The sequence below is a fragment of the Somniosus microcephalus genome, chromosome 19 (genome assembly GCF_052327205.1).
Source record: "Somniosus microcephalus isolate GS21.2 chromosome 19, FLI_Smic_1.0, whole genome shotgun sequence".
NCBI lineage: Eukaryota > Metazoa > Chordata > Chondrichthyes > Squaliformes > Somniosidae > Somniosus > Somniosus microcephalus.
The window spans coordinates 28,904,057-28,924,583 of NC_141005.1; the positions used below are offsets into that span (position 1 = coordinate 28,904,057).

Consider the following 20,527-nt stretch of genomic DNA (forward strand, 5'->3'; position numbering starts at 1 on the left):
TACCATCGCTGAATCCCCCACTATCAACATCCTGGGGGTTACCATTGATCAGAAACTGAACTGGACCAGCCATATAAATACTGTGGCTACAAGAGCAGGCCAGAGGTTGGGAATTCTGCGGCGAGTGTCTCACCTCCTGACTCCCCAAAGCCTTTCCACCATCTACAAGGCACAAGTCAGGAGTGTGATGGAATACTCTCCACTTGTCTGGATGAGTGCAGCTCCAACAACACTCAAGAAGCTCGACACCATTCAGGATAAAGCAGCCCGCTTGATTGGCACTCCATCCACCACCTTCAACATTCACTCCCTCCACCACCGGCGCACTGTGGCTGCAGTGTGTACCATCTACAAGCTGCACTGCAGCAACTCGCCAAAGCTCCTGCAACAGCACCTTCCAAACCCGCGGCCTCGACCACTTAGAAGGACAAGGGCAGCAGATGCATGGGAACATCACCACCTACAAGTTCCCCTCCAAGCCACACACCATCCTGACTTGGACCTGTATCGCCGTTCCTTCACTGTCGCTGGGCCAAAATCCTGGAACTCCCTTCCTAACAGCATTGTGGGTGTACCTACACCATATGGACTGCAGCGGTTCAAGGCGGCGGCTCACCACCATCTTCTCAAGGGCAATTAGGGATGGGCACTAAATGCAGGCCTAGCCAGCGACGCCCACATCCCATCAATGAATTTAAAAAAAATCACTCTCATTCTAATAACTAATGACCCTTGTGCCTGCCATAGTTGAATAGCTGTCATTGTGTGCAAGGTGTGAGATGTGGGTGTAAGTGTTGGTAGGTAGAGATTGTTGGTGGGTAAGTGCTGGCGGTGTGGTGCTTGGGGCAGTGTGTGAAGCTTGTGGTACAGATGGTGGTATGTACCATTTGGTGAAGCATGACCAACTGAGGTGGATCTGCCATGAGCACACCTGATTCAGTCCTCTGACTCCTTCTCCTTGTTGTGCTTCTCCTTGCTGAGGCAGCTGGACAGCCAGCAATGCTGAGAATGAGGCGGTGCAGCATCAATGAACCTCCCCTTTAAGTACTGAGAAAAGCCTGTGGCTATGATGAGATTAGACTGTACCTGATATTGGTCCACCCTTTGAGTGTAACGCCACTGAGCTAGGCCTTTAAGACTTGATTTAGCGCCCCAATCATTTCTTTGCGCAGTGAGAATGAATTTTGCGTGCAGCCTAAAGCATTCTCAGATTTTTCCAAAGATACCACCCATTCCTGGACTATAATGAATTTCTAGCCCAATGAGTTTTGCCTATGGTCAGTATACAATTGCTCCCACCTAATAACGCAGTGGGGGAGGGGGACCTTTCGGACCAAAATTCCTTTCTTCCAATTTTAGCACTAAGTAGCTCGAGTAAAATTTGGTGGACTACAGGTAGAAAGCACTCTTTGTTAGGCACCTTTGAGGCTCACTGGTAGCCTATATGGCAGAGTTCCTTGCTTCCAGTCAAACAGATGGTCTTGGGACAGAATCCTTGGATTGCCCGTCACTGGAGCCTCCCTGCAGCTACTTAGAAGTGGTGGTGGCTGGTCCGACAAGCTATTTGTCTATGTTTAGTGGTGCTCTTGACCATTTTGATCATCCCAAAATTAGATTAATGAACATTACTGAAAGTTGCATCGGGCTTGTTAAGGGTTTTAATGGATAGCATTCTGCAGCTGCAAAATTGAAGTGAAAAGTGAGCATTTTACTCCAGATCACACCTCATGCTAGTGAGCTGAGAAAGATTTCAAAGTATTATCACAGATCAAATTAATCACCATTGCGCTCGTTTGCGGGCCTTCGAGGAGGCTCTAAAAATTAAGTTTTTTTTAGCCAGAGGGATACTTAAAAGCACGTTTTTAAAACCTTTGAATACAATTTTTTTTTAATTCATTAAGAAACTGACTACTGTACACCAATATAACTAGCAAATTGTTCTGTATAGTTTTTTTAAAGTCATTTTCAGTTATTTAAAATCTGGTTACTCACAGCCACTGGGTGAGACACTCTGACTAAAAATGCTTATTTTTTTGTGATAAACCCATTTTCAGCTGTATTAATCGAACTGCACCAAGTTACCGCTCTTAAATATATCAAGGAACATTTTTAAAGCAAATTTTTTTTTTTAAATTCCGTTCTAAAACGCTGCCTGGCTGCACTGGTCCATGGTAGATTTTACGTTTGGCAATATGCAAATAAGTTTGAGTGGAAACGCAAGGGAAAATAAACACTTCTCAAAATTACCACAATTTTGGGCGCAATTTGCGCCCAGATTGCCGATTGCGCCCAAAAACGGAAACTGTACCTCATAAGCTAATTAGCAAATTGATAATTTTATTGTTCTTGAAGAAAAACCAGCCAGCCTTTTGAATTTTCTAAACTGGGATGCAAACGCCGACTATGTGGGATTTATTTTCTTGGGACACCGTGGAAACTCTTGCCCACCCGCCTGCCCGCCCAATAATATTTTTGTGCATGCTTATCAAGGTGAAGGATGCTGGTTGTGGGGAATGGAATTCCTCCTATATCCGGTACCTCATGCTTTGATTGTGGGTGACCCAGACTGACCCCGAGTGTAAAGCTTCTTTATGCGGGGGGAGGGGTGGGGGGGGCAACAGGATTTGTTTTATTAGATTCCTGCTGCTGGTCAGGCTGGTTTGCCATTTGAATGCCATTAACTAAGATGATTCAATCCAGTAAGCGTATTCCTGCAAGGGGGTAGGGATGGCGAGGGAACCACATAGGATTGTACTGAAACGACACTAATTTTACACTTTTTTTTAATCATTCTTATTTGCAAAACACCTGTTAAGTGGAAATTAGTTGAAAAACATACCATCTGACTGTCGAATGTCATTCTGTGCTGTTTTCTTTCCTGCACATAGTGCCATGACTGGAGCGAAGTAGGTGCCAGATTTAAACTATTCAACCAACAAGCAGCTTTGCAACCAGCCAGTAATACTGTTTGGCTCTATTTTCTTAAGGCTTACACAATCTTGCAAACCTAATGGTGTGTGACATCCTGTTGAGAAATATACAGATCTGGGGAGTTTGTTACAGTAATCCCGTTGCCGTAATTATTTTTTGCAGCCACAAGGAAACAACAATTAAAAGCACTTTGGGCATTTGGGGATATGCTTAATAATACACATTTTGTACAATATTTTAGAAAGGGAAGATGGTACCTACTGAATTCACCAAGCATGCAACAATACTAGCTGAACTTTCTTAGCCTTTGTGAGCATTGGCTTGGATCAGTGGTGCTCTCGCCTCTGAGTTAGAAGTTTGTAAGTTAATCACAAATTCAGGCCGGCACGTTAGGGCAGCACTAATGGAGATTAAAACCAGTGTGGCTTAGAGTGCGTAATTGTATTTTTAAATTTTTGTTTACAGTCAAGTTTTCATGGTTTGCAAACAGAAACCTTTAAGGTTTCTGTAATCTATCTTTGTCTGGAAATTACCCTTAGTGATGTCGTCGTGTGAACACTTACTGCATTCACATCGAATTCCACTGTTTGCTATTTTAGAGCTGAGATGTGGACCTGTTTTTAAAAGCACTTTGGGAAAAATAACAAAAGAAAAATAATTGCATACAAATGCATTAAACATTTGTACAATTTCCAGGCAATTTGTTAGAGCATGTAGAAAGGAATTTACCCAGTAATTTCTTCTAGACCTGCTGTGTGCACAAGTTGTCACAATGAGGTAGCAACCAGGTGTAGACTCCTGTTCCTTCCACTGTAAGCCCAAGAATGAGATTTAGGCAAAGTAAGACTCTCAAACCTTTGCCATAAAATCCTTTTTGTAATTCCTTGGCCTTTACACATTTGCGGATTTACATAAAAAAAGAATTTGTTTGAAATTCTAGGAGGCCAAAATGTACCTGGTGACATTAGAGTGGCAACAAATGAGTTGCACCCAATCACTTGATACCGAAGGAATTGAACAGCCTCCAGTGCACCAGATTGAATTTATTCAACCCCTCCGCTGTCTCTGATTTGTCACACTGCTTGTCCAACATCTAGTACTGGATGAGCAGAAATGTCCTCCAACTAAATATTGGGAAGACCATTACCTTTGTTCCCCGCCACAAGCTCCGTTCCCTGGCCACCGATGCCATGCCTCTCCCTGACAACTGTCTGAGGCTGAACCAGACCGTTCGCAACCTTGGTGTCATATTTGACCCGGAGATGAGCTTCCGACCACATATCCGCGCCATCACCAAGACCACCTATTTCCACCTCTGTAACATCGTCAACTCCGCCCCTGCCTCAGCTCATCTGCTGCTGAAACCCTCATCCATGCCTTTGTTACCTCTAGACTTGACTATTTCAATGCTCTCCTGGCCAGCCTCCCATCTTCTACCCTATGTAAGCTTGAGCTCATCCAAAACTCTACTGGCCATATTCTAACTCGCACCAAGTGTCCCGTTCAGCCATCACCCCTGTGCTCGCTGACCTACATTGATCAGCGGTTAAGCAATGCCTGGATTTTAAAATTTTCATTCTTGTCTTCAAATCTCTCCATGGTCTCGCCCCTCCCTACCTCTGTAACCTCCTCCAGCCCTACAACCCTTTGCAATGGGCGATGTTACAGAGGGAGCCCTTTAAAACTGAAGTCAATGGGAATCGGCTGGTTGGGCGGCGGGGGGGGGGAACTCTCCACTGCTGGAGTCATACCTAGCACTAAGGAAGATGGTTGTGGTGATTGAAGGTCAATCATCACAGCCCCAGGACATCGCTGCAGGAGTTACTCAGGGCAGTGTCCTAGGCCAAACCATCTTCAGCTGCTTCATCAATGACCTTCCCTCCAACATAAGGTCAGAAATGGGGATGTTCGCTGATGGCTGCACAGTGTTCAGCGCCATTCACAACTCCTCAGATAATGAAGCAGTCCATGCCCACATGCCACAAGACTTAGACGTCGTTCAGGTTTGGGCAGATAAGTGGCAGGTAACATTCACGCCACAGAAGTGCCATGCAATGACTATCTCCAACAAGCGAGAGTCTAACCACCGCCCCTTGACATTCAACAGCATTACCACTGCCGAATCCCCCACCATCAACATCCTGGGGGTCACCATTGACCAGAAACTTAACTGGACCAGCACATAAATACTGTGGTCAGAGGCTAGGTATTCTGTGGCGAGTGTCTCACCTCCTGAATTCCCCAAAGCCTTTCCACCATCTACAAGGCACAAGTAAGGAGTGCGATGGAATACTCTCCACTTGCCTGGATGAGTGCAGCTCCAACAACACTCAAGAAGCTCGACACCATCCAGGACAAAGCAGCCCGATTGATCGGCACCCCATCTACCACCTTAAACATTCACTCCCTCCACCACTGGCATACCGTAGCTGCAATGTGTACCATCTACAAGATGCACTGCAGCAACTCGCCAAGGCTTCTTCAGCAGCACCTCCCAAACCCACAACCTCTTCCACCTAGAAGGACAAGGGCAGCAGGCGCATGGGAACACCACCACCTCCAAGTTCCCCTCGAAGTCACACACCATCCTGATGTAGAAGTATATCGCCGATCCTTCATCGTTGCTGGGTCATAATCCTGGAACTCCCTACCTCAGCACTGTGGGAGTACCTTCACCACACGGACTGCAGTGGTTCAAGAAGGCAGCTCACCAGCACTTTCTCGAGCAATTAGTGATGGGCAATAAATGCTGGCTTTGCCAGCGACGCCCACATCCCATAAACGAATTTTTTTTTTTAATCTCTGGGCTCCTCCAATTCTGGCCTCTTGCACATTTTAATCGCTCCACCATTGGCTGCCATGCCTTCAGCTGCCTAGGCCCTAAAACCTGGAATTCTCTCCCTAAACCTCTCCGCCTCACTACCTCTCTCCCCTTTGTTAAGGCTCTCCTTAAAACCTACCTCTTTGACCAAGCTTTTAGTCATCTGTCCTAATGTTTCCTTATGTGTCTCGGTGTCAAATGTTGTTTGATAACGCTGCTGCATAGCGCCTTGGGATGTTTTACTATGTTAAAGGCGCTATATAAGTGTAGGTTGTTGTTATTATTATCTATAGCTTGACAGTATTTCAAGGAGAGTTGAATTCTGGGGCAAGAACGAGTTAGATTGTGTACCGTGATTTTTGAGAGGAATGGTTAGATTTTTCCTCACTTGAGTTGGAGTACTTGTGACGTTGCAGGTGGGTTGTAATAGCATATTCAAATTGAAGGAAAATATGAGGATGAAATCTATAAAGGTTTATCAAGGGGTCGAGTTGTTTTAAAAAGATGCTTCTGATTTTTTGGGGGGAGTCTTTGGCCGTGAAATTCGGCTCCATAATGAGGAGCGGAGGCAACCAACACAGCCCCTTTCGGGCCGGGCTGTTCACGATCGACTTATCCAACTGCGATACCAGTAAACGCACCCCCAATTCACCAACAGTCCAACACTTTACCTTTCCTCAGCTACTGATCATCACAGTGCATGCTTGGCCACAATGCAAAAATAAAAGCCTCCACAAAACAAACATTCCAAACCAAATTTATAAATCAAACCATAGGATATTGCATACAAATGTCAACTAATCACCCTTGTGCATTCCCTTTGTGCCTGTCTTCCATGTGCTTTGCCTGTCCAAGTGCTCCTACGCAGTGCTACCCCACTGGCTGCAGCATGGCTGGTGGAAGGCTGCTGACTTTTAGTGGGGAAGTCTGCAGATGGCCTTGCAGAATGATCTCGAGCAGCTCTGGGCCTAGAAGGTCCAGCTGCGGACTGCACCACCTTGGAATGGGCGGCGGCAGTCTGGGCTGGCTGGCTGACTGGCAACAGCAATGGCACTGGCGGAGTGGCAGTGGTGGGAGGATGAATGTGGTCATCCTGAGAGAGGACAGCAGATTCGTGCTCCACGGAGCCACTGCCACTTCCCCGGGGCGGCGCCTCAGCAATCCTAGTAATCTGTTGGAGGACAGATTGCTGAACTGCTGTGACACCTTGCAAGCCCCTATGAACACTGGTATTCACAGCCATGATGGCAGCAGTCTGAGCTTGTGTGGCAACAAGCTGAGCTTGCATGACTTCAGGCTGAGCTTCCACTGCAGCACCCAGATGTTGGGTGGCTTCTGCTTGTGCTGCAATGGAAGCTGAGACATCGGCCATCAGACACTGCATCATTGTTGGATCCACAAGTGCGCTAATGGAGTTGACCACCAATTCCACACTGGAAAGGTTGGGCTTCAATCTCTGCACAAAGCCCTGTGGCAGGTTGGCGCCGGACCCCTCCATGCTCCTTGACATTGTACACAGGCTTTCTGGCAGGCCTGTCAATGCACCAAGCATTTCATTGTGCATATCCATCAGCCTACTTCTGTAACCTGCCCCATCGAAGTGCTCATCTGAGTCCTCTGCAGCAGAACTTGTGTGCGACCTCGCCCTCCAGGGAGCTGGAACCTGCACTACCCTTGCCCCCTGCCCTGTCTACAGGCCACTCCTGCCCAGTGACTCACCACGTGGAGATCCCGCCTCTATGCTGTCCTCTAAATTATGCACAGTGTCAGTATCTGAGCTGGTGGCTGTGAGTGTGAGAGCAAGTGATGGTGTTTCTTCATCATCAGTCTCTTCTTCCTCTTCCACTTGTTACTCCTCCATCACTGCCTGGCCAGGTTGGAGTTCTTGGGTATCTGAAAGGAAAAAGGCACAAGGGTAGGGTTGCTGTGAGGGGAGGTGGAGAAAGCAAGAGGTACATGCTTCCACCATCTGCAGCTTGTAAATCAGAAGAGATTGTGGCATGGCCATGGCTTCAGTGACGGCCTCTCCAATGATGGCAGCCACCGTTTCCTCCATTGGGGTTACAACATACAGCTGTGCCCATCCCCCGCCGGTTCGCTCCTACTGCCTGCGGTCGTGCGCCAACTTGTCCTGCAAGAGAGAGGGAAGTGTGTCGGTGAGTGTAGTGCAATCTGTTTTGGTGATGTAGCTATCATGGTTGAATAGTGGCCACAATGTGTGTGCAAGCTGTGAGATGTGGGTGTGAGACTTGCAGCAGTGCTAAGTGTGTGAGGGTGCGGTGAAACATATGAATGTGAGGTATGAGTCCTGATTGTTGGTAAATGAGTGATGGGGTGTGGTGAATTGAGCAGTGGCTGAGGCTAGTGGTGCAGTTGGTAGGATATGGCATTTGAAGATGCACTCACTCACCTTGATAATTCAGGTGAGGTCATTGAACATCTTGCGGCACTGCATCCGGGTCCTCGGGGCTATACTGCTGGCATTGACCGCGACAGCTATCTGGTCCCACTGCCGACGCAACGTCTGCCTGGAGGGCCCCCTGGCCCCCTGTGGATAGAGCTCATCTCTCCTCCTGTCCACCTCCAGCGCTGCGACTGCGAACCTTGGAGCATGCTCTCTCCTCTGTTGCACCATTAGTCAGCCTTCTTTCAGGTCAAACTCTCCTCCCCAGCCACTTCCAGCACCTGTTCTAGCCAGAATGCACCTCCCCATTAAGAGGTGCAGGCTAGCTTTAAGTGGTGCTAGCCTCGCACGAACTTGGGCCCCCTGCTGAGGCATGCAGCCACTCAATGGCGCGTTTAGCGCTGGGCTGCATGCTACAATCATTTAAATTAGCAGGCAGCACAAAGTTTGTGTGCTGCCTGCATTGGAAGCAACGGGTGCGGGTTAATCACGCATCGCGATCCCCACGCCTGTTTTCTGGGGGCTATCGAATTTAGCTACCTGTATGTTCAGATGACATTGAAGTATCTTACTGTTGTGCCTCTGCGCTATCCAGATTTGAGTGAACTTTTAATTTTGAGGGATGCAATTTGTAAGTCTTATTTGTGGCCATTTTGGTCATCTGGTTCCCTACAGTAGAGGTGTCTAAGGCATGGCATGTAAGCTCCTATTTATCTGATCCTTGAAGCCCTGGTACCTTTTGTTTGCTTTGACTTTTTTCAGCTTCCAAGGCCTGGAAAAATTGAGAAGACCGCTTGTGCATTGGTAGATTTAGACTAATAAGGAAGGAGTCTTTTCCCACCAATTAAGAGAAGTCTTTACAAATCCTCCAGGCCAAGGAGGTTTAAAAAGCTTCTTCATCCCTTAGAAACTTTGACGGGCAGACATCAGTGCATAAGAATGTGGAGGCAAACGCAGAAGTACTGCCAATCACAGTGTGTGGTGGAAGTGACCACAGAGGTCACAGTGGGCGTGTGGCAGTAAGTGTAGTGGACAGTGGTGGAGCAGGCCAGACCAAGTAATGGAGGACTGCAGATGGTGGGGGAGCAGATCAGGCTGGACAACAGTGGTGGAAAAGACAAGACCCTGCTAGGAAGTAGAGAGCACCAGCTAAAGCTGGGGTACAGAAAGTAGAGAACACCAAACAGCAAAAAGGTGAGAAAGAAGTTGGTATCCAGTCTAGTTTTGTATGGGAGTTTCAATTTTTGTGCATGGGGAGGGTTTAATTTTTGTGGATCAGAGTTTGATTTTTGTAACATATGCCTGTTTGATTTTTTTAAATATATAGACGTCTGATTTGCATGTCAGTATAAAGTAGTACGCATAGTATTGCCAAATCAAACCCTGTATTCTATTTATATGTTTATGAGACACAGTTCAATAGTTCACAGTTTTTAGATGAGCACTTGAAACGCCATAGCATACAAGGCTACGGACAAGTGCTGGGAAATGGGATTAGAATAGACGGGGCTTGATGGCCGGTGCGGACACGATGGACCAAAGGGCCTCTTTCTGTGCTGTATAACTCTATGACTCTAAATATGGAACTGCTTTATTTGAAAAGAAAGTGACTGCATTGGAGATGTAGTTTAATCCTGATTCTGCCTTACTCAAAAACATGCATGGTTCAGTCACTAGTTGTGGCACATGGATCTAGTCTCCAAAAACTGTGGTTTTCAAACTTGCCTGGGGATCCCCTTTGCCCGGAAAATAGTGACACATTCTTGGGGACCCCTTGTCATAATTTCTGTCAACAGTACAAAAGAAGAGCATTCTAAACTTGCAGCAAACAATTTTTATTACTTTTCATAAACACAAATAACACGCCATTGAGTCAAGAAATAACAGAAATGCATAGAAATATAGATGACCTTGGGGATCTTCTATCCTAACTTCCAATATCCTAACTTCCAATAGAGAGCCAGCTATCCAAGGGAAAATACTGCCATCAGTGCAGAAAGCATTTTATTATTGTACAGCAACACTAATGGTAGTAAATCAAGAAATACAGACAAAATATTAGAATTGTAGAGACAGTGAACTTGATGCACAGTGTACCCAATCAAAAGGGACAGAAATCTGATAGCTTTATGGAGCCCCGAGGATCATCTCACCAGCCCCTTGGGGCTTGTGGACACCAGTTTGAAAACCATGTGCCCGACAGCAGTTGCCTGGCAGCAGATGAGAAATGGCTTGCATAATGTGTCCTCATTCGTCCTCTTGACAGGATACCTAGGTGTTTCAAAGCATCCTAGTAATTAAAGTTCTGGCATGTTAGGAAGGTTTCATTTGTTATTTGTTCTCACTTGTGTGGATGATGTGGCAAAGCCTCATTTGTTGCCCATCCTTAGTTGTCCAGAGAAGGTGGTGGTGGGCTTTTTCCTTTTAACAGTGTGGTGTCGGATATTGAGGCCACTGGCAGGGGCACCGGTGCGATCAAGTAGGCTGCTCTGTCCTGAATGCTGTTGAAGTTTGAGTCTTCAAATCTATCCAGGATCCAGCCAACTGAGTGGTGAATATTCCTGACTTGAGCCTTGTAGCTTATGGCAAGGCTTTGAAGGGTCAAGAGCAATGTTCCCTCTAATTTTTTTTGGGTGCGCAGCCCCTTTAACAGGCTGCGCAGCCCCTTCAGATTTCCGCGCATGCACGGTTTTTTCATTGTAAAGCCAGCAAGCGGCCTGCGCGGGACCTCCAGACACCGTGCAGCTTAACGGGAACATTGGTCAAGAGATGAGCCACTTGTCACAGAGTACCCAGCCTCTGCCCTGCTCTTGTAGCCACGTCGTTGATGTGGCTGATCCAGTTTATCCAGTTGAGTGGTGATTCCCCCCCTAAGATGTTTATGGTGAGGGACTCAGCTATGGTGATGCCATTGAAGGTCAGAGGAAGTTGTGTTAGCCTTTTTCTTGTTGGAGATGGTCATTACCTGGTCATTTATGCGGTATGAATGTGAGCCCAAACTTTGATGTTGCCCAGTTCCTGCTGTGGGTTAGCATTGGCGGCCTCCATTATGCCTGCCGCCCACTATTGGTCAATACTGAAGGTATATTTTAAGTGCAAGTCCCCAAACTTCTAGTTATTTCCAACCACCGTCTGCCCCACCTGTGGCAGAGTCTGTAGGTCCCGCATTGGACTCATCAGTCACCTGCGAACTCATTTTTAATGTGGAAGCAAGTCATCCTCGGTCCCGAGGGACTGCCTAAGAAGAAGATGAGTTATTTCCTATTTGCTCTCTGAATTAAAAGATGGCAGTTATTATTTTGGAGAGCAAATACCTATTGAGCCAAATGTCATTATTGCCAATGTGTCGTAACTTTGTGACATTATGAACATTTTATAAGGAAAGTGATATTCCACTCTACTTATAAACAGAATGGAAAAGGGGTAAAACTAGCCCTTTTTATCTGGGCACACACACACACTAAAATTCAGTAATTGGTTGTTCACTGAGCCTCGAGTGTGCAATAAGTTCTCTTTGATCGATGGTCACCTGATTGGTCTAACTGTATCCATTGGGGAAATTGAATACTTTCTGTTGAACTCACCAGAATTAAAGAAAGACAGACTTACATTTATATAGCGCCTTTCATGACCACCGGATGTCTCAACACACTTTACAGCCAATGAAGTACCATTTGAAGTGGGGTCACTGTTGTAATGCGGGGAAATTACAGGCATATAAGTGATGGTAGACCATCAGTCGGTTCAAACCTCAATGCTTGAAGAAGCAATATGCTCAGGGTGCCATTTCCTGAGTAGCTTGTGATAGTAGCCTTGACTTTTGTCATAAAACTCTAAAACACATGGATGGTCGAGGTGAACATACTAGAATGCCTTGTACCTGTGGCAGAAATCAAGAAAAACCGGTTTCATTTTTTTTGTTAAAACAGCTGAACCCGACAACTGTATTTGAAATAGGATTTCCAACAACCCCACTTTTGGGTTTACAACAGTAATCATATCAATGCTTCAGCTGCCACTGAGATCAAAATCATACCTGGTGAGTGGATTATAATCAGGGATGCTGGGTCAAAATTGTGGCATGGATTGGAATTGCAAATGTTAGAGATTTACTATCACTGATACGGAGTTACTGCAGCTGATGCTGACATATTGATTGAGGCGTACAACAAAGAAAGATTTTGAATTGTGGATATAGCTACTGTTTGAGAATAACCACTTATCGTACACCATGGAGCATACACAATTAATCAAGCCCCATAGCGATATGGGTTGTCTTCAGTAAACGAGGCCCAAACTAAACTGGGTTAAAGGATCGATTTATCTCAACATTGCATTAAATTGGAGAATTCTTCTTGAGTTTTCATCAGCCCCAATTCATAGAATGACATGGAATTCACAGCACAGAAAGAGGCCTCACGAGCTTCCTCCCACTCTGTTTACTTAATCGCCCCCTAACTACATATCCTTCTATTCGTTCATCCAAAAATTGACCATCAAACAACGTTAGGACAGCTGCTCAGACTATGGAGTGCTATTTGTACCCTGGGTTAAAGGGGCATGGAATGGCTTACTGCAGCTTATTTCTGATGAAAATATTGCTTTATAAGCCCCTGAGGTGAGTTTTTAATAATGTTAACTACAGCCAGTAATGTTCTGGGCATGTTGATTGCTCCATTGGATTCCCTTGAGTCTCCAGCAGCCCTGCATCTCGTGCTCTGAGCGCCAAACAGTCATTCACGTGACACAAAGGACAATCTGAGATCCCATGTGCCAAAAACCCTGCAGAATGTGTCCGATACCATCCGCTTGTGCTGGGGGGCCATCAATATAAGAGAGTCACCAATAAATCTAATCGGGAATTCAGGAGAAACTTCTTTACCCAAAGAGTGGCAAGAATATGGAACTTGCTACCACAAGGAATAGTTGAGGCGACGAGCATAGATGTATTTAAGGGGAAACTTGCTAAGCACATGAGGGAGGAAGAAATAGGCGATGCTGATAGGGTTAGATGATGAGGGGTGGGAGGAGGCTCGTGTAGAACATAAATGCCAGCATAGACCAGTTGGGCTGAATGGCCTATTTCTGTACTGTAGCTTCTATGTAAGAGTGCACAATACAAAAGGAGACTATTCAGCCCATTGTATTTGTGGCGGGTCTTGCCAAGAGCAATCTGGTCAATTTTACAAAATATCCTTACTTAACAGATCAGCTCCTCTGCAAATTCATCCCAGACTACAGAGTGTTTGTTCCCCTTTGAGATAAACTCGCCACTGGATTTAAAATAAGGCTCCTGCCTCAAATGTCAGCTGTGGCTCAGTTGGTAGCACTCTCGCTTCTGACTCAGAAGGTTGTGAGTTCAAGTCTGACTTCCGACACAAAAATCTAGGCTGACGTTCCAGTGCAGTACTGAGGGAGTGCTGCACTGCCAGAGGTGCTGTCTTTTGGACGAGACGTTAAATCGAGGCCCCGCCTGCTCCCTCAGGTGGACGTAAAAGATCCCATGGCATTATTTTGAAGAGGTGGGGAGTTATCCCCAGTGTCCTGGCCAATATTTATCCTTCAATCAACATCACTCAAAACAGATTATCCGGTCATTATCACATTGCTGTTTGTGGGAGCGCAAATCGGCTGCTGCTTTTCCTGCATTACAACAGTGACTACACTTTAAAAGGTGTAATTGGCTGTAAAGCACTTTGGGACATCCTGGGGTCGTGAAAGGCGCTATATGAATGCAAGTCTTTTTTTCTTTCAAATAAAGTAATGGGGAAAATTTTTAATTCTGAAGTAAACTAGACGTGTGTGTGTGTGTGTGAGAGAGAGTGGGGGAGTAGGGGAAGGGATGGGTTTGAATTCCACAGCTTAATGCTCTTCACGTTCTCTTCACACTCCAATCCTCCCTCCCTCACCCAGTGCGGAGGGGAGCGGGCAGGGCGGAGGACCTCCTCGTGGGACTGTTCCTGGGCCTGGCGAAAATAGCCATAAACAGGTCCAGGCAGCGGGCAGTCGAGGGGGGTAGTTCGGCCCGATTGCCTGCCTCTCTTCCGCGGCTATGTTCGCGCCCGGGTGGCCCTGGAGATGGAGCACGCGGTGTCCACGCTCGAGGCCCGCGACCGATGGGCGCCGCGGGGACTGGAGTGCATCATCACCCTGGCCAATGTAATTTTAACTTAATGTTAAAACAATCCTCCCTCCCTCCTGGAAAAGGAAACTTGTGCCCTGTCTACCCCCCCCCCCCCCGGGAATGTGATGGGGCTGCGGAACCGGTGGTGCGCCGCGCGGGTCCGGGAGAACGGGGGCGGGAGCGCGCTCCGCGCGGGTCCGGGAGAAAGGGGGCGGGAGCGCGCTCCGCGCGGGTCCGGGAGAAAGGGGCGGGAGCGCGCCGCGCGGGTCCGGGAGAAAGGGGCGGGGGCGCGCTGCACGCCCTCCAGCTGCCAGAGGAGGCTGCTGCTTCTCCAGAAAATCTCTTGCCTTTCAATTACTTTAGCGCTAACAGTACGGAGCTGAGCTCTGGAGCGGCAGGAAAGGAACATCCCCCTCGCTTCCTAAACAGCTTGTTTTTTTCTATTTAAAAAAAGAAAAAGAAAAGAAACAAGAGAGAAACAGATTACATGTTGTGAGCTGCAGCCAGAATTATGTGTTACCCTTGGCCCTGCATTGGTTTGAGGACGAGGAACTGCTGAAGCACCTTTTTTTTTCTTCTCTTTTCCCTGGGATATTACTGCTTTCGGGATCTTTTGCTTTGAAAGATGCTGCTATTCTGAGAGAAGGCGAGAAGGCAGCCTGTCAGTATGTGCAGCCACTGCTGTAAGTCTGCACCAGGTTCCCAGCCAACCTCTTGATGCTCTCTACATTTCTGCTTTACAAATATGATGAAATGGCAGCCCCGGAAGAAGGTGAGAGAGACTTTGAGAGAGAAAAATCAGAACAAATTCCAGTTTACCAAGGCGTGTAACAGTGTCTGCCACTTTTCCCCCAAAAGCAAAGGATGCCATTGGAATGTGCTTGCTTTTTCAGTTAATCATTACATGTCACTCTTAATGGTTTGCACGCCTGTGATCTAATGCTGCGGGAAAACTTTATCTTTTTTTGCCATTTCTTGTGAAAACACCCCAGGTGTGCAGCAATGAAATAGCGTCAAGGCATTGCTGGGTTTTAATTGTGTTTACTGTGCTGGTGTCCTCTTCACACATTTCATGTGTGCAAAATCAATATTTGCAAGTCTTCCCCACACACACACAGCCAGTTGTGGGTACTGGGTTAATTAGTTAATTGTTGGAGGATGTGATTAATGTATATGATTTAATATATCGAGGTGTCATTTTGAGTCTGTCCATGCGAAAGTGACGAGGACCACATGTAGGTGGAAAAATGCACAATTGTACTGAATGTTGCCAATCGGGTTGTGCGGAAATGTCGTTTCCAGTCTCCCTGAACTCCGAGTGGAATTGTCGTGTTCTATTTATGTGTAGTTTTCCGAAAATGTTCAACCTTTTATTTTTACACCGTACCATTCTCAGTTTGTAAATGGGTGTGACATGCAGTTGGATTGTGCACTGGAAAGAGATTCGTGGGACAGTTTGGTGTGGATATTTTTTTTTGTTTGGAACACGAATTAACATAAAATCGACATTTTATAGAACGCAGGAATGAATATCTTGCACATTCAGGCTGTGGTGGCGCTTGCGTTTCCAAGGGTTGATGTATTGCTAGTTATGTGTGGGTCCCACTGGGGGGCGTAATGAAGTTTTTAAACCAGGGTCGGCAAAAGTACAACAATTTTTTTTTTAACAAAAACTAAATTTTGAAGAGTTGCAGTGTTACTTAAAAGGTTTAATTACAACCATGCAGTCCATTGAAAGACATTTAAGGGGTGGGGGGGTTGCTGTCAGATGTCCCACATTGTCTATTGTGTGATTAAATTTTAGCAGTAATCTGCCTGAATGTCAATGTTCTGGGATGAAAATCGAGCAAAATTTGGCAACCATTCGCAAAGCAGATGTTAGATAATCCACAGTGTTTATTTGATTATGGGCACAGTTTGTGTTTGTATTAGTTGTGGTGGTGGTGGGGGGTTAATTGTGCAAAAGCCATTATGACTAATTCTATACATTAACAAAAGGAATAAATGGTACTAGAAAACAATCAAAGTCATTTCCTTACCCAGTTGGGAATTCTTGATTTTTTTTTTGTGTGTTTATGCAGCGAGCCATCCGTTTAGCAGATTGAGCCTTCAACAAATGGCACAATAAGCACTGTGGGTTTCTCTACATAATCATGGAGGGTATGAGTAAAATTTGAACTTGTCAATTGAGGGGAAATGAGTGTGAGTTATGGTGAGAAGTGGACAGAGGGTGGAAATATCCTTCATTCAGGATCCTAAGCATTCAGTAGATTAATAATGATTTTCTGGCCTCTTTCTTTCCATTCCCCTTATCCCAACATTAAAATATCTTGGTAGTAAGGGTTTTCTAAATTCTTGGCATGATTTCCAGCTTCCAAGCATCATAACTATGGCATGTTGCCCACTGAATGCTGTTGCTGCTGTAGTAGTGTTTTTTTTAAAAGGAAAGGCGCCCCAAAGGGTTAAGATCAGAAGGTTAAAGTGTGACGTATTTAATAGGGATCAGCTGTTTAGAAAGGTTTGGCATGTTTACTGTGGGGGAATTGTTCAGCGGGAAATGGGCTGGATGCTCAAGTATTCAGGTTCAGACCGTGTTATTGAAAAGTGGCTCCTGGGAGTGAGGAGGTGCCGAGCTGAAATTTACGATGTCACATTAAAAGCTAGGCAAGAATGGAGAGCTTTGAATGGACTTCATTGATGATGCCTCTCCTTCCTGCGGAAAAGGTGTTGCAATGTACACACGATCTTTGGTTAATTTATTAATAAATTCAGTGTCACAACACATGTTGGGCCAGAAAAACAGCAACTTGCATTGTTAAAGTGCCGGTAATGTAGAAAAATGTCCCAGGCACTTCACACAGATATGAGAGAAACAGATGCAGAACCAAAGAATGAGAGATGAAAAGATTGATTAGGGGATGGGTTTTAAGGAGGAAAGGGAGCTGGAAAGGCCAATGGGATGAGGAAGGGAGTTGATTGCCTGGCTCCCAAAGGTGGGGTGAAAGTGGGTGAAGCACATGAGGCCAGTGTCAGAGGAATGGAGAGCTTTGGGGGCAAAGGTTGCAGGTTATCGAGATAAGGGAGGGATGAGGCCACGTCGTGATTGAAAGACAAAGATAAGATTTAAATTTACAGCCGTGGTTGATCAGGAGCCAATGCAGGTCAGCGAGGATGGGGCTGATGGTCAAATGGGATTGGGTGCAAGATTGGCAGCAAAGTTTTGGATGAGTTTTTTTTTCCATTTACCTATAATTTAAACTGAAGCTTAAAGTCTTGTTTGTAACAAATGTCACAGGGAGAAGATTATTCAGGGGTTTCTTTGTCACAGTCCCTTCATTATGTTACCTCACACTGAAAACGTAATTTATTTAAAATGAGCAAAGGGGTAGATTGTACAGTATTTGCTTGCAGCCACTAAGTGTCGCTAATGCTGTAATGAGCTGCATGCATGCCCCACATGGGATGCCACATCAGCCATCTTGACATTTTATTTCAAACATGTCATCAATTTTAATGATTTTTTTCAATGATTTTATTCCCTCTGTTATCATTGTCTTTCTTTTGTTCCCATTGGGATTGCAAAAAAAAATTAGCATTTTCATTTCTTCCTCCGAACATCTCGAATTGTTTCACAACCAGTATATCACTTTTAAAGCGCAGTCACTGTTATGTGGGCTGATGCAACAGTCAATTTGTACAAACAAGGATGCACAAAAAGTAAATGAGGCGAGTGACCGATTAACTTGTGTTTGTTGGCCAGGACACGACAAAAATCTCTCTACTTTTCCTTGTATAGTGCCATGGGATCGCTTGTGTTCACCTGAATCACTAGAACAGGTAAATGGGGCTTCAGTTTAAATCTTATCTGAAGGGTTGCAGTGAAATGTTAGCCTAGATTATCTGCTCAAGTGAACAACCATTGATAACTCCATTGCTTCCAAATAGCAGTGTTGCTTAATGGATTAAAGGATGAAATGGGTGGATTTTCCCTTTTTCTTTTCTTCTCCTATGAGCCTGCAGTTAGAAGCTTAGCTGAGATCCGACAATTCTTCATCCTTCACGCACATGTTGAATCAGAGTATAGAGTATTAGCTGTCCTAGCACTTCATTACATCATGTAAGAGGTGTGTTGGGATGTGTATAGGTAATCCAGGCTCCTTATTGTAGGGTGAATCTGTAAATTGTTTCTCAGTTACAATACAGTTGTTCCTGTTTAATGTTAAATAATGGATGGCTGGGAATGAGTGACAGACTAACTTAATCAGATGGTTTAAGCAGAGAATCATGGACACCTGGGAGTAATCAGAAGAGAGCATTGTAATTGAAGAATTTGGATGACATCATAAATTGAGTGTAAAGCTGGGATGGTTTATAATCAGCTGACCTTCCAAAATTATCTTAATTTTTTAATAATCTATGCTTTTGCCTGTGTGTGTGAGTGTGTGTGTTTCATTCATTCAGTTTTGGATTTGTGTTTGTGTGCACAGGAGGCGTTGCTGTGGTGATTTTAATACTTAAGATTTACCCAGCCCTCCATCTTTTCCTTAAATTGGTTGCTGTGTGTCAAGTTAAGATGCATTTGGTTTAATGATGAGGTATGACAACAATGTGGCAGTTTCAAGTTCTACAGATCTTGTCTCTTTTGTATTAGGATTAGCTTTATAAGACATAATATAATTTAAACATTGACACGGGCTTATTTTTAACAAGAAAAATTTAATATTGCATTATCATTGAACTAATCAGTGCACGAAAAGAGCTTGAATATTGAGGAATCCTTGCAAGCACAAGTATCATGAATGTACAATTCCAGTAACTTATTGGAAGCTCTGTAGTACAGTGCTTTTGTAGTGGACGTTGGATCTACAGTACAGGACTAGAGTTGCGCAACTGTATTTGGAAGTGTAAAATAGGGTTAAACTGAGGCCCCGTCTCCCTTCTCAGGCCTACATAGAAGATCCCCTGCCCTGACCAACATTTCTCCCTCGACCAACAACACTGCATTTATCTTGTTGCTGTTATTGGGTCCTTGCTGTGTGCAAATTGGCTGCCATGTTTCCTACATTACAATATAGTGACTACAATTAAAAAGTAATTTTTTTGAAGCCCTTTGAGACATCCTGTGGTCGTGAAAGGAGCTCGATAAACGCAAGTTCGTTATTTTCTATCTTTTTCTTCCTCCTCTTCGTGTCTTAATGTAATTCCATATTTCCTGGTTAAGAAGGGGAAGGGGTGTCCTGTTCTCAAGCTTCCAACTGTGCTACTCTTGAGTCAGGCGCGACAAGATGCGTGAAAGCATCATGAGTCACTCTTGAGATTTTATTATGTGGCCCAAATCTGTGGTGTAAATCTGGTGGCCAGGCTCTGCGCCTGACTGAGCCAAAGCGTTTGCCTTTTGTATTTTTTTTCCACCTTTTCACCTCCCTTCGCAATGCTGGGCTCCTATTAAATGCTGCTGTACGTAGTGCTCAGCATTGCCAAGTTGATGGTTAATGTGAAAAAGACATAATTCCATCATTGCTGCCTCATTTCAATAACTTCTGGCCTCCAGCAGAAGTAACGGCGGCAAGATATGGTATTACAAATGGGCGAGGATCCGGTGGAACGTGTCCCTATCCAATTCTTTGCCCTGCCGGTGTGAAACAGGCATAAATCAAATTTCCTCTTCCACCTCTTCTTGTGGGGAAATGCTTCATCTCTGCTTGCCCTTGCCTGATACTGAACTGGGATTGGAAATTAACTGGGGGGGGTTGCAGGCATGAACCAATTCACATCAACAAGTTGTGGTGTACTATAATAATGTGCATCAGAAGACCGCCTTTCAAAAACCATTTCTTTAAGCAATAGTTATTTATTGCATCATGTTGTCTTGTTAGGCTGGAAGTAAAGTTTGGAGGAATGGAGTGGAGCAAAGTCATTTCAGAGAAGAGAATAAACCAAATGGTTTAATACAGTTTAAAATGTTTAAGTAGGGGAAATATATTAATGTTCTTCTTCATTCATTCCTGTTCTTTGTTGCACAGTAAAACCCAGCAGAATTGTATGTTGGATATGAGCCAGTTGTTATGTTTTGAGCAAAGGGTAGCTCCACACATGGTCTGTAAGGCAGTACAGTGCCTTATCTTTGGGGAAGGTAGATTGAGAATGAAGTACAGTGTTCTTAACATATGAGAGAGAATCAAAAAGAATCGGAGTCTCTCCCCTCTATCTCTTACCTTTTTGTAGAAGCTGTGCTAAATGGGATGTA

General features: G+C 45.0%; 1 protein-coding gene across 5 annotated transcripts in view; it reads left to right on the forward strand.

The window, feature by feature from the left end:
• ttc28 (tetratricopeptide repeat domain 28) overlaps positions 1 to 20,527 on the forward strand; it is an 859,201-nt gene that overhangs the window by 268,981 nt on the left and 569,693 nt on the right. The window contains exon 1 of one of the 5 annotated variants that reach the window (XM_085961477.1): positions 14,567 to 15,052. The exons of the other annotated variants lie outside the window; for them this stretch is intronic. Coding sequence (XP_085817603.1) covers positions 15,026 to 15,052 — 27 coding nt within the window. The 5' untranslated portion in view covers positions 14,567 to 15,025. Of the gene's footprint in view, positions 1 to 14,566; positions 15,053 to 20,527 lie in introns of those variants that run through there. 5 annotated transcript variants of the gene reach the window in all.